Consider the following 14086-nt stretch of genomic DNA (forward strand, 5'->3'; position numbering starts at 1 on the left):
CCAAACTCTACCTTCTTAAGCTCTGCTCCAAAATTCTCCAGGAGTTTTCCAGCCCAGAGTTGGCAGCCCTAACTTAGAAAGTTCCTGCAAAGAAAAAAAAGCAAAGGTCAGGTTTAAAATGTCATTTCTTGGTCTGCTAGCTTTGTAATTGCGGGAAGTTGTTTACCTGTCCATCTTGAAAACAGAAGAGGACATAGAACCCCAATGATGTAAGCAGTGGCAGAGCTGCAAACAGCAACTTTACAAATAATTTATTCTGTTACAAATTATAATTCATTTGTAGCTTAATTCTAGGGGGGAAATTGTATCGTTTCACTTGAAGAGAAATGGAAGACTTGCAAGGGGCCTGGCCAAGCTACTCAACTCTTCCAAAATTCTTTGAACACTGAAGTTGCTATCCTCAGGATATCAGCAGAAGGCCACAGGAAATTTAATGAGAGGTCTGGTAACTCTCAGATATTGAAACCGCTAGGACATCCATACATGCTAATTGATGGAACAAAAGTAGGATTCAAATTCAGTAGCTCCTTACCAGTAGGTTTCATTGAACTCAGCAAAACTGAGCAAAAATACATAGGAAATACATAGTGATTAAAATGTCGAATTTGCTGCAGGAGGATGTAGGGATGGCCACAGGAATAAACAGCTTTAAAAGGGGATTAGGTAGTTTCATGAAAAATAGGTCTATCAGTGATAGGTCTATCAGTGGCTACTAGCCATGGTGACTGAGGGGGATCTCAGAGGCAAGAGGCAACGTCAGGGGAAAGTCTTGGCCTCTACACCCTGTTGCAGGCCCATCAGAGGAACTGGTTGGCCACTGTGTGAGACAGGATGTTAGACTAGATGGACCAGCGGTCTAATTCAGCAGGGCTCTTAAGCTCTTATCTGTAACAGCGGGAGCTGTCATAATATTTTGCTAAGTGGGCAGAGAGTGGGCATGGCCTGTCAGAGGCAGGTCACGCCCACTCAGGACTTGGCCTGGCAAACAAAAAAACAGTATAAAAAACCTTACTGTCAAGACTGCTGTGCACAGAGAGTCTTCCTCTTAAGGTTGCCATTCGGAGTCTGCAATAGGAGAGGAAGGGAAGACTCTGTGGCTCACTGTGGCCCATTCCCAGTTCTCTCTGACTTCTCACAGCCCCACATCCCTGACAGGTTGTCTATTGTGGGGAGACGAAGGGAAAAGGTGTTTGTAAACCACTTTGAGACTCCTTTGGGTAGTAAACAGCAGGGTACAAAAATCCAGTTCTTCTAAGGAGAAGCCGTGAAAGAAGCATTTGGCCACATAACATTTTATCAACAGTAAAAAAAATGGAGAAAATAGAAGCAGGGTAGACACCTGTGTATTGTGACTACCCCTTGGGCAGGGGGACAAGAAGGGAAATGATGTTGAATGCAGAACTGAGAGGAATTGGTTGCCATGTAATTTCCCCCTAAGAAGAGTCTCCGGTCTGATTTCTCCTTCACATATCTGAAGACATGGCTCTGGAAAGCTCATCTGTAACCACTATGCCACAATTCCCAAAGGTCAGTCCTCTCCCATACTCAATGAACATTCCAAACCACAGGTTCTTGACACCCATCTCTCCACACCCATGCCCTCATTTGTCACCACACCACCACAACCTCCCACACAACACACACATTCAACCCCATGCCCTTACAGCCAGGACAACTCCTCCCCTTCCTCTTCCCATCACCAAGCTTTAGCGCCCATTGTATTCCTGGATACAATGGGCTTTTCCCCTAGTGTTTGTACAATGAAGCTCACAGGACCTGACATTGACAGCAAGCCCAGTAGTTTGAACTTCTTTTCCTATTTGATCAAAGGTGTGACTGCCTCAACATCCAGGATGCCAAGATTTTTACTGGTCTCTTGTTAAAGCTCACTCCCAAACCTTACTCAGTCCATATAATTAGCCCAAGTAACAAAGCCTATCTTCCAAAAAGGAAGAGTACAGCTTCTTCTGAGTCAAGACATTTTTCTTCACGCTAACTCTATTACAGAATGGATGGACATAACTGATAAAGCGGGTGGTTTCTGTCCTCAGACTTTGTAGGAGAAAGGTTTTGGAAAACTAATCTCCTTCCCCCCCTTCACTGCACTTCAGCACTGCCCCCAAAAGGTCAAATATCTGGTAGGTGCAACATAATAATGGTGTTCTTGCACAGCCCACAGCCCTGAGATTCTTTCAAACAATTACTCCTTGTTCTGATATTTAAGCAAGCAGAGAATGGGGCTTCTGAATTTAAAGGCAGTAGGGTCATTAATCTGCTGTTACAACCTAATCTCCTTTCATTTCCTGTCGTTTCCCCAGTTTACATTAAAGTGCTCAACGTGCTGAAGCATCAGATAACTTAGAGCTTTATGAATTTATGCAAAGCTTGAGGGCAAAAGTGCAGTTCTATTCTGGTTAAGCCCCAGCACGTAACTGATTTCTTTCAGCAGTATTATGTTCCTCCCCTTACAAATAAATTCACCCTTCACTTTGGAAAGTTATTTGAGCACAGAACACATTGAATTTCACATAAGGTGCTATCTGGTCATCCTTCTGCTGAGGAAGGCTAGTCCTGGGAGTACATTTTACATAATACAGAGAAGCTGATGCTTTCTCACTATGGGTACACTTTGGCCCTTCATCAGTAACAATCCAGTGTTGACCCATATAAAAATGGGGTTGAGGTTTTTGTGATTTTATTGATGTTCTTGTTATTTACATTTTATATTTCATTGAAAGTTGCTTTGTACTTGGTAACAGGATGCCCAGTAAATAATACTGGCTCTGCAGATTTCCCAGGCTGATCAGAGTTCTCCTTTTGAACCCATGGCTGTTCATTATTTGCCTATGCATTTGTTGGCCTACAGAAGTCAGTAGTTGGTTGCTGTTGACTGGGAAGAATATCTTTGCCTAAGTCTTGGTGTGATCAATGGAGGCACATCTTAAACAGGATGCGCATGACAAATGGGAGGCAGAGATTTAGTCTTTTGCCCATTTCTCTGTTTTCTTATCTTGCCAATAATATGTTACACATGTAGCATATGGTCCTAGATTCAGTTGCTAACATCTCCAGTTTAAAAGGATGTTAGTAGGTGCTACAGTAAATACTGCCAGATCTAACCCTTAATAAAAAAAGGTGCCAGCAACTTGTGTCAAAGTGAAGTGTAACTTTCTATAGTAAAGGGTACATTTATATGAAGTGGAACACTTGTAATGGAATATATCAGAGGACTTTCTCAGTTGATCATCGATAGTAAATTTCAAATCTGTATCTACCCACCTTTCTCACAAGCATTTCAGGATACATTTATCACTTCTGGCAAATATACTTGTGGACTCTTGTACTCCTGGGAGTAGCATAAGAAAAGCCCTGCTGGACCAGACCAGTGGTCCATCCACAACAAGCCACAAAGGCCAGGTCCTTCCCCTGATGTTAACTCTGGGCTCTGGGATTCTGATGCTTAGTGTCTCAGAATATGGAACCTCCCCTCAGTCACCAGGGCTCATGGCCATTGATAGATTAATAGAGGATGTCTGTCTCAACCAGGATTTCATGAAACTCGAGGGTTTCTTAATGGCCCTGGAAGGGTTTACCTAATGGGTGGGAGTTAATTTTTAATACATCTTTAAAATTTGTTCAACATTTATTCAGTCATATGACCATATATGGTCATGTTTACCCTTTGACTAAGGGTGACTAAGAAGGGATCTGATAGCCATCTTCAAGTATTTAAAAGTCTGCCATATAGAGGATGGAGAAGAGTTGTTCTCTCTTGCCCCAGAGAGACAGACCAGAACCAATGGGATGAAATTAATTCAAAAGAAATTCCGTCTAAATATCCGGAAGAAGTTCCCTGACAGTTAGGGCAGTTTCTTAGTCGAACAGGCTTCCTTGGGAGGTGGTGGGTTCTCCATCTTTGGAAATTTTAAAGCAGAGGCTGGATAGCCATCTGGCAGAGAGGCTAATTCTGTGAAGGTTCAAGGGGGTGGCAGGTTACAGTGGATGAGTGATAGGGTTGTGAGTGTCCTGCATAGTGCAGGGGGTTGGACTAGATGACCCAGGAGGTCCCTTCCAACTCTATGATTCTATGAGCCCTACTCTTTGCTTCCTGTCATTTATCCATGTTTTAATCCATAAGAGAACCTGTCCTATTATCCCATGAACTATGCTCAAAAGTATGACATATCCAGGACTCAACAAAGACATAGGTTTTTAATCTCACTATTCATGCTAACCTAGTACAACTCATGTATCCATATTCCTCACAATTGATATTTGTGATAATGTGACTGTAAGGCAATGTGATGGAATTTTGAGTCTGACTCCCTGGTCTTGAGATAGTTACCAGCCATTCCCTTGCAGGAATGTTTCACATTTGTAATGAGACAGATGGGGGAAGCAGCATATGGTGAGGTGAGAGTCTTTGATCACTGACAACAGGCAGGTTGGGGTCTCCTTGTGTTTTTGTAAACGACACTGAATTTCAGGGAATTGATTGGCTGTTTTGACAAAGAATTATCATTGGCTGTATTTGGTTGTGTGACACAATCTACTGATGTAACAGAATTGATTTTACTATATATTCCCTGCCATGTAAGGAGTTCATAGTCTGACAAACAGTGCTTGCCCTAAATAAATCTCTGTTGGTCTTAAAGGTGCTACTGGACTATTATGCTCAGATAGGAAGTTGATTAGATTTAACTGAATCCCTGGGCAATTGCATGGACACATAAATCTGCTTGTAATGAAGCAAGCCCTTGTCCATTAAGGTAAATACTGTCTACTCAGACTAACAGCAGCTCTCCAAGTTCTCAGGTAGAGGTTTTTCACATCACATACTACAGAATCCTTTTAGGAGATGCCAGGGATTGATCCTGAGACCTTCTGCATATCAAGCAAATGCTCTACCACTGAACCACAGTCCCTTCCACAGGTCAAAGTGTTTAGGCACATCTAGAGATGGCCATAGCCAAAGGATAGTGTCTGGGTGGCAGGTTAACATGGATAGAGAGGTTGTCGAGAGGCATTTAGCTGCACTGGATGAGTTCAGATCCCCTGGTCCAGATGAAATGCACCCGAGAGTGCTCGAAGAACTTTCCAGAGAACTTGCACAGCCCTTGTCCATCATCTTCGGGACCTCTTTAAGGACTGGAGATGTCCCGGAGGACTGGAAGAGAGCAAACGTTATTCCGATCTTCAAAAAAGGGAGGAAGGATGACCCGGGAAACTACAGACCAGTGAGTCTGACCTCTGTTGTGGGGAAGATAATGGAGCAGATATTAAAGGGAGCAATCTGCAAACATCTGGAGGACAATTTGGTGATCCAAGGAAGTCAGCATGGATTTGTCTCGAACAGGTCCTGCCAGACCAACCTGGTTTCCTTTTTTGACCAAGTAACAGGTTTGCTGGATCGGGGAAATTCAGTTGATGTCGTTTACTTGGATTTTAGTAAAGCTTTTGACAAGGTTCCCCATGATGTTCTGATGGATAAGTTGAAGAACTGCAATCTGGATTTTCAGATAGTTAAGTGGATAGGGAATTGGTTAGAGAACCGCACTCAAAGAGTTGTTGTCAATGGTGTTTCATCAGACTGGAGAGAGGTAAGAAGCGGGGTACCTCAGGGCTTGGTGCTCGGCCTGGTACTTTTTAACATATTTATTAATGATCTAGATAAGGGGGTGGAGGGACTACTCATCAAGTTTGCAGATGACACCAAATTGGGAGGACTGGCAAATACTCCGGAAGATAGAGACAGAGTTCAACGAGATCTGAACACAATGGAAAAATGGGCAAATGAGAACAAGATGCAATTTAATAAAGATAAATGTAAAGTTCTGCATCTGGGTCAGAAAAATGAAAAGCATGCCTACTGGATGGGGGATACACTTCTAGGTAACACTATGTATGAACAAGACCTTGGGGTACTTGTGGATTGTAAACTAAACATGAGCAGGCAGTGTGATGCAGCAGTAAAAAAGGCAAATGCCATTTTGGGCTGTATCAACAGGGGCATCACATCAAAATCACAAGATGTCATAGTCCCCTTGTATACGGCACTGGTCAGACCACACCTGGAGTACTGTGTGCAGTTCTGGAGGCCTCACTTCAAGAAGGACGTAGATAAAATTGAAAGGGTACAGAGGAGAGCGACGAAGATGATCTGGGGCCAAGGGACCAAGCCCTATGAAGATAGGTTGAGGGACTTGGGAATGTTCAGCCTGGAGAAAAGGAGGTTGAGAGGGGACATGATAGCCCTGTTTAAGTATTTGAAAGGTTGTCACTTGGAGGAGGGCAGGATGCTATTTCTGTTGGCTGCAGAGGAGAGGACACGCAGTAATGGGTTTAAACTACAAGTACAACGATATAGGCTAATCAGGAAAAAAAAATTCACAGTCAGAGTAGTTCAGCAGTGAAATAGGCTGCCTAAGGAGGTGGTGAGCTCCCCCTCACTGGCAGTCTTCAAGCAAAGGTTGGATACACACTTTTCTTGGATGCTTTAGGATGCTTTGGGCTGATCCTGCGTTGAGCAGGGGGTTGGACTAGATGGCCTGTATGGCCCCTTCCAACTCTATGATTCTATGATTCTTTCCCATCTTATGCTTCAGGGCAATCATTGCCACAATCTTTCCACTTGGCAGTTTGATTGAGTAACACAGACATCATCATCGTGTCCCAGTAAAAGTCTCTCTACTCCATTCTACCCTGTAGAAGGACAAGCTTTCTAGGACATAGCTTGAATTCCTCAGCCTAGGCTGAGTGGGACTGAATTCATTGTTTGCTACGTATCTGTGTAGAAGCTCTGTTAGAATTATTTCCCTTTGGAAATTAAGATTTTGAGACTGTTAAGATAAATGTGCAGTGAAAGAGGATGACTGGCACTTCTGTGCTGTATTTATCAAATTCACCTCTGCCTCGTCTTCCTTCCAGCACCAATTTAATTCATGCCAACTGTATTTCAGGGGCTGGGTGGGCAACCCTTCCGTAGTTCTATCTCCTGCTAACTTTCTTGTGTAGGCTCCCAACTGTTATCACAGGAAACCTGGCTAGAAACATTTTATGGCTAATTTTCTTGAAACTTTGGGCATGAGAAACAAATGATTTCAGGGAAGAGGACAACACAGAGTAGTAAGACCTACATGGAGGAACAAGGTGGTGGGGGTGGGGAGACAAATGACTCGGGCCTGTACTACACGTAACCCCTATTCAGGGCAAGCTCCTCCCTTCAGTTTTCATCCTTCAAAATATAGACATGCAGACAATATTCTAAGCAGTTGCTTATTAATAAGGGGCCATTATAGCATGCTGGATTAGGACTAAGGATACACGGGAAACACAAAAATGAACTTATGAACCTGTTTTATGTGCAGTCTAAACAGAATGAACTATTCCCAGCACATAAGAAAGAATATCACGAACAAGCTATAAAATAGAAATATTGGAAGTCGTAAGCAAAGTGAAAAACAAAACTTGGAACAAAATATTTGGTCTAATCATTCAAAAATCATTTACAAAGGCTCTTTAAATATATATGTTTTAATTTCCCCTTTTAGACAGACATTTTAATTATCAGTTTTCTTCAGTGGATAATTTACTGGGTCGAGAATTCTAAACTCCTTCAAACAGGCAAGACCACAATTGCGCTTAATTTATTTTTAGCATGAAGCAACCTGAGAAATTATGACTCTCTAAAGAGTGCTTTTATCACTGAAAATATAAAAAGCATTCCCCATGAACATATGAATGAAAGCACCAGTTACTATTAACAAATCAGTCACACTCTGTATGAAAATAAGAAACCGGTACTTAAAATCATCTTCAGTTGATGTATTGTTAAAATTATACTTTATTTCATTAAAAAATGCAAATTCTTATAAGAAAATGTCACTTAAGAATGACTTCATTGTCCAAAGATATCCAAAAAGTACAGGTGCATACAGCCTCTCCACAAAACAGTCAAAAAGTCTCAGGCAGAGAAAGGTCTCTCAACACCTGCTGCTTCAAGAGTTCTGAAGCTGGGATTTTCCAGATGCAAAGCACGTGATCTGCTACAGAGCCACAGGGTTCAAATCACACTGTGATTCTTGGCGAGTTTCTACCATCAAGGGGAAGGGGGGAGAGACACCATATATACTATGCTAAACTTCATAGAAAATGGATGGGATCATAGCATCTTCTAAACCTTTCTTTGCAGAGTTTTGAACAGTAGAGGCATAAGTCCTCAGGAAACAAGCAAATTTTTATAACAATGAATGTTATTTGTAATAGCTTGGAGGCATGGCTGTTTCATCTAGCAGTCCACTGTCCTAGTCGCACAGCTATCATGGGATCATCACATGTACAAGAGAGTGAGAGAAACCCTGTATATGCAATATGGACATCAAGGGGATCCTGCTCACTCTCTGGGTGCGTTGGCTTAACAAAGAGGACTGAGGAGAAGTAATTTTGGCTACCTCCTCCCCTTTCCGAAATATTTCCCAAGCAGAAGCCCAACTCTTTTGCTGGGTGGTGAGAGAGGAAAATAATCGTGATGCCCTTTGAAATGGGAAAGGAAGCACTCTTCCTCCTCCAAGTGATTAACAATTTTTGGGAAACACCACTGTCTCCATTTTCCTTCTTAGAATCATAGAATCATAGAGTTGGAAGAGACCTCATGGGTCATCTAGTCCAACCCCCTGCACAATGCAGGACACTCACAAACCTATCGCTCATCCACTGTAACCTGCCACCCCCTTGAGCCTTCCCAGAATCAGCCTCTCTGTCAGATGGCTATCCAGCCTCTGTTTAAAAATTTCCAAAGATGGAGAACCCACCACCTCCCGAGGAAGCCTGTTCCACTGAGAAACCATTCTGTCAGGAACCGCTCTAACTTCTTCCAGATGTTTAGATGGAATTTCTAAATTTCTTGCTTATCAAAACAAAATCAGAGTCCAGTGGCACCTTTAAGGCCAACAAAAATTTATTCAAGGCGTGAGCTTTCGAGTGCAAGCACTCTTCCTCAGACTTCTTGCTTATGTTCGAGCAGGGGTGGCCAAACTGTGGCTCTACAGATGCCAATGGACTACAATTCTCATTGCAGAACATGCTGGCAAGGGCTCATGGGAATTGTAGTCCATGGAAATCTGGAGAGCCAGTCTGGCCACCCGTGTTAGAGATTCAGTGCCACTCGTACAACTGGCCTACCCAGCAGCACCTCCCATAATTTCCCCTTCCCCTCTTTCAGAATTTTCCATCATTTCCCTAAGCAAACTGCCAGTTTTGATTTGACCTGAACTGGCTTCTAAACCTCAAACACACACACAGTCATAGAACATGAATTATCTGATACAACTGTTGGACAATGTGAAGAATCTAATAGGTTTCAGGTTATATATTTATAGAGCAAGTCATACGGGCTACTGCTTTTATTCCCATTTATAAGAGTCATGTGTTTATAATGGTCTGGGAGGAGAAAAATAGTTCCATAGTTTAAACCTCAATTGTTTTACAGAACTGATATCCTACTTTTCTACAAAGTTGTACTCAAGATAACATACAAAATTAATAAAAACATGGAATTAAATTGAAAGCCACAATATTACAACATCTAAAATTAAGTTACATTATTTTTTATCATATTCAATGTTTAGATCAGTGAGACCATATAAAATGAAATTACACACAACAGAACAAAAACATTTCAATCTGCAAATAAGAATCTTAAACCAAAATTAATTACTTGGAAAAAAACTAGAACAAGGCAAATTCAAGTGGGTAGCTATGCTGGTCTGAAGCAGCAGAATACATAAAGGTGGCGCCTTTAAGACCAACCATGTTTTATTCAAGGTACTAGCTGAAAAACCCACTGCATTCAGGAATGCAATGGGCGCTAGAGGGCAGTGGCAGGTAGAGTGGGCTAAGGGGGGGGGACGTACTGAAGGTGACATCGGCGTTGGTGGTCAGGCCGCCAGTAAGGAGGGCGAGCGGCAGCGGGCACACAGAGGGCTGGCAGCCGGCGGAGAGGGCGGTGGTTGGGCAGTCACAGGGGTCGCAACGCGTTCTCACCACGCGAGTGGTCAGGAAGCGTGGCGCTGGCGGCGAGGGCCAACGGGAGGGCGTGGTCCGCCAGCAGGCAGGCAGAGGCCAGCGTGGCTCCGCAAGCGGGAAGGCTCTGTCGAGGCAGAGGCTCCGTGGCGTGCGGGCGCCGGGCCGTGGGGCACAGCCGGCAAGGTGTGTGGAGCGGATGGCTCCATGGTGGGCAGGTGGAGGGCCACGGTGGCGGGCACAGCTGTTGGGAGCAGCCGCCTTGGCAGCGGGCCGGCAAAGCACCGGCTCCGTGTTCCTCTTTCGTGTTGACATTTTGTCAGCCCAGGCAGCTATATCAAGATAGGCCCCAGAATATCTCACAGTATTGCAGAGAATGCTGAGGGTGTAACTCTCAGACCACAATACTGTTGCTTCTGGAGACCCTTCAGATGGCTTACACAAGTCAGATCAGGTAAGTGCGCACATGCACCTGTGCATGCCATCTAAATAAGCCAGCTATTCAATACCTTAAGCATCACTTCTCCAGACCGAAGCGTCCCTCATTCAGCACTCACAGACCAAATGAATCAGAATCACACAGAGCTGGAAGAGACCACAAAGGGTCATTCAGCCTAGCCCCCCACATTCCTGGGAGATGTGGCATGAAGCAAGCTTGTGGAAGAGAATTGGAAAGAGTTATCCAGTTGAAGAGCCTCTTGTGGCGCAGAGTGGTAAGGCAGCTGTCTGTAAGCTTTGCCCATGAGGCTGGGAGTTCAATCCCAGCAGCCGGCTCAAGGTTGACTCAGCCTTCCATCCTTCTGAGTTCGGTAAAATGATTACCCAGCTTGCTGGGGGGTAAACGGTAATGACTGGGGAAGGCACTGGCAAACCACCCCGTATTGAGTCTGCCATGAAAACGCTGGAGGGCGTCACCCCAAGGGTCAGACATGACTCGGTGCTTGCACAGGGGATACCTTTACCTTATCCAGTTGCAGATTTGTATAATGACTTAATAAAGAGGTTGAATGGCCTATAGTAGTTCCACAAGCACCATCCTCAGACTAGCCTGGGAGAAAACTGCAAGCACATGTGGGATTTGATGCACATCTCCCCTCTTCAAAACCACAGTGCAGATGTGCCCTCAGATGGCCCTGGAGAAACATTTATATTCTACAGAGAATCTACAATTTCCTTTTGTAGTGTAAACCAGTGTATGATATTCAAAACTGAATCAATCTTTGTCTCCATGCATAATGCATTCCTCTACCAGATGTTTTGCTTTTTACTCCCTCCCTGCTTTACCAGCTGTATCACCGTCTTGAGCTCTGAGCAGAGATGACAAAGGATTTGGGGAATTAACAATATGAATGCAGACTTGCACAAATCTGCCATTTTTAACAGTACCTTAGGTGGCCTTGATTTTTATGTGCTCTGAGACCAAATAAACCACATAAACAATCCACACAATATGTGATACCGTTGTAGTTTGGGGTAATTTAAGATTGGTTTTGCTTTTAAAAACAGGAGTTAAAATTATTCTTGGAGTGAGGTAATCTTTCAAAATGAGCTCCCTTGAACGTAAAATCCACCCCCCACACTGCCGGAGCCAAAACTTTTAGTTATATTATCCAAAACAGAGATTTAAATGTTGGGAGACTGAAATCCTTGAGGTACAGACATGCCCTGAGGCAATTTTTGCTGAAAATCACATCTGCTGTTAAGATGAAAACACAAGGATTGTCTTGAGCCAGGAAATTTAACTTGGCAGTATATTTATTCTGTATTCATAATACACATTGACATGGTTGATATAGTGGAGTAAACCCTTGAACACAGGACTACCTGTTATTGGAGCAACAGAAGTAATTCAATATGAAGTAGTCACTGAAGGAATATCTCATGAATGAGTGGTGTAAAACCTTCCCAAAAATGTGTTGAAAGGGCCTTAGGTTAGTGCAGCTAAGATTCCCACTGAAAACGTGAATGGGAATAATTTTAGAACCCCAAGATGTCCATGAGATAATTCCAAAAGGCTGTGAGGCCACACTTCAGACAGCCAGCAGCCCAACACAAGATACAGGCAGCAGGATAGGTTTTACAATTTGGGGAGAATACATATACAGAATCTGTGTGGCAATAAAAGCCTCTCTGGATGTTCAAGGTGTACATATAAGTCTCTATGCAGGAGCCTTACTGTCAAAGAGGAGAAAAAACAGCATTGTAGAGATCAGGCACATGGCTCATGTGCTGCCATGGGGATGGTACTGCTTGAAGCCCAACTCCATAACGTGCAATGACTGAACTGGCCTTTAAGTAAAAGCTTTGTCTAATTTGGTTCTCTGTTAGTTTGTTTCACTATGACTGCCTATCTTTGAAATAGAGGATCCATCATAAGTACCATCCCAACTGCTAACAGGTAAAAGATCTTCCTAAAAAATAATTTTAGTTTCCTGTTCATATCTTGCCATCCACTTCTGTCAGCAGGTACCGAAGACTTGCAATAAGAACAACAAAATCCTGATAAAATTATCGTTCTTCACAAAACAGTTTTATACAAATGCCTTCTTTGACCCATTTTCTGCACTTGATTTCAAGGGACTACTACTACATTTTTCAACTGCCTGTTCCAATTAACGTGAATTTTGTATGAACTGCCTTTCTCAGGCAATATGCTAAGCTAACCTGGAAGAGAAAACCTATTAGTACTACATTATACAATAACTGCACAGCTCACATGGCCAATAACATTGAAAGCTCTAACTTTTTTCAACACTTACAGAAAGGAATGGAGGGGTTGGAATGGTGACCTCACAGGCAGAAAAGACAGTTACCATAGAGATGTCAGGGCTGTTTATCCAAACATCCACTCAAATATACAAAATCTTGGGTGTTTGTACACAGAAAGTAAAAGCAGGTACAAAGTATGGTAAAAACTTATAATTAATTCCTATGTAAGTTACCCACAGTGTGCGCATTTCCCACCTGCTTTGTGGACCATACCGAGTTTGATTTGTTTTATGCCAACTACCAAACCTGGTGTGGTCTCAGATCCATACAAACACCAAATTATGAGTATCGTAAGTCTACCACTCCAGCCATGTGCAGTCAAGGAGGCATGTGCCGACTGAACACTTCCAGCATCTGTGTCACTGTGCAGCAGTGAGATGTGAAAGACAACCAGATACGGGCAGATATTACCGACTCTTATTCTTCTTGGAATTTCCCTAAAATAAAAGGAGAAAAAAACAACTGATCAGAATTGTATAGTATCCAAATACTGTCTGGTACTGCCATGTTTAAAAAAACAGCAACTATGTTCTTCGGACAACCTCCCTGCCTCCCTCAGGACTGTCTGTATAGCAACAGGCTAAGTGTGGAGGGTACCTTCACTCTCAGCATTTTGGCAGCATGTAAGTTTTATTCCAGGGATCATCTGGTGGAGGGTAAATCATTTTGGCAGATTTGGCTGCATTTTTAATTTGCATGCTGTTCCATCTCCTTGGATCCTTGCAACCTGTTGTTGCATTGTTAGCAATTTTGAGTCTAGAGGTGAGGCTGAATATAAACAGGACATGAAAACACAGACCACAAAGGGATTGCTTCTTACTGAAGGGGGACTAAAGAAGGATTTGTTTTTAAAGCCCTGAAAAACACCACATTGAAAACTTGAGCTGTGTAAGGGTTCAGCGTAGATAAGCCCCAAGCCTTCAATTGTCTCCATGTTTGTAATTAAAGGTTCTGCTTGCTGCTTCCACAAAAACTTTCCACTCCATCACAAAACAGATACTGTGGCAGAAATCCTTTCAGCTTCCAGTCTTAAGAAACCACAAGTATGCTGTCCTAGTTAAAATCCAAAAGATGGAATGAGAAAACAGTCCAGGAGAACCAGATGCAACTGCCAGGAAGGCAGCTTTACTCAATTTATTTCCAGTGTATACGTTTAGCATTAGATGCGATCAGCTTTTCCCTTTGCCCAGGTCCCTTCCCCCCCGAGATCTCTGTCCTGTGTAGCTCTGGTCTACATAGGGCCCAAATCAAAAGGAGTTTCAGAACTTTTGCCAGTAGTTCCATCCCCCAGTCTTCT

At 43.1% G+C, this 14086-nt stretch overlaps 1 protein-coding gene across 1 annotated transcript in view; it reads right to left on the reverse strand.

Annotated features, from left to right (window-relative positions):
- Nucleotides 1-11757: 11757 nt before the first annotated feature.
- The window catches only part of PPP1R21 (protein phosphatase 1 regulatory subunit 21), a 37725-nt gene continuing 35396 nt past the window's right edge, over nucleotides 11758-14086 (reverse strand). The window contains exon 22 of the mRNA XM_077334998.1: nucleotides 11758-13226. Coding sequence (XP_077191113.1) covers nucleotides 13197-13226 — 30 coding nt within the window. The 3' untranslated portion in view covers nucleotides 11758-13196. The remainder of the gene's footprint in view (nucleotides 13227-14086) is intronic.

The sequence above is a fragment of the Paroedura picta genome, chromosome 1, assembly GCF_049243985.1.
Source record: "Paroedura picta isolate Pp20150507F chromosome 1, Ppicta_v3.0, whole genome shotgun sequence".
Classification (NCBI taxonomy): Eukaryota; Metazoa; Chordata; class Lepidosauria; order Squamata; family Gekkonidae; genus Paroedura; species Paroedura picta.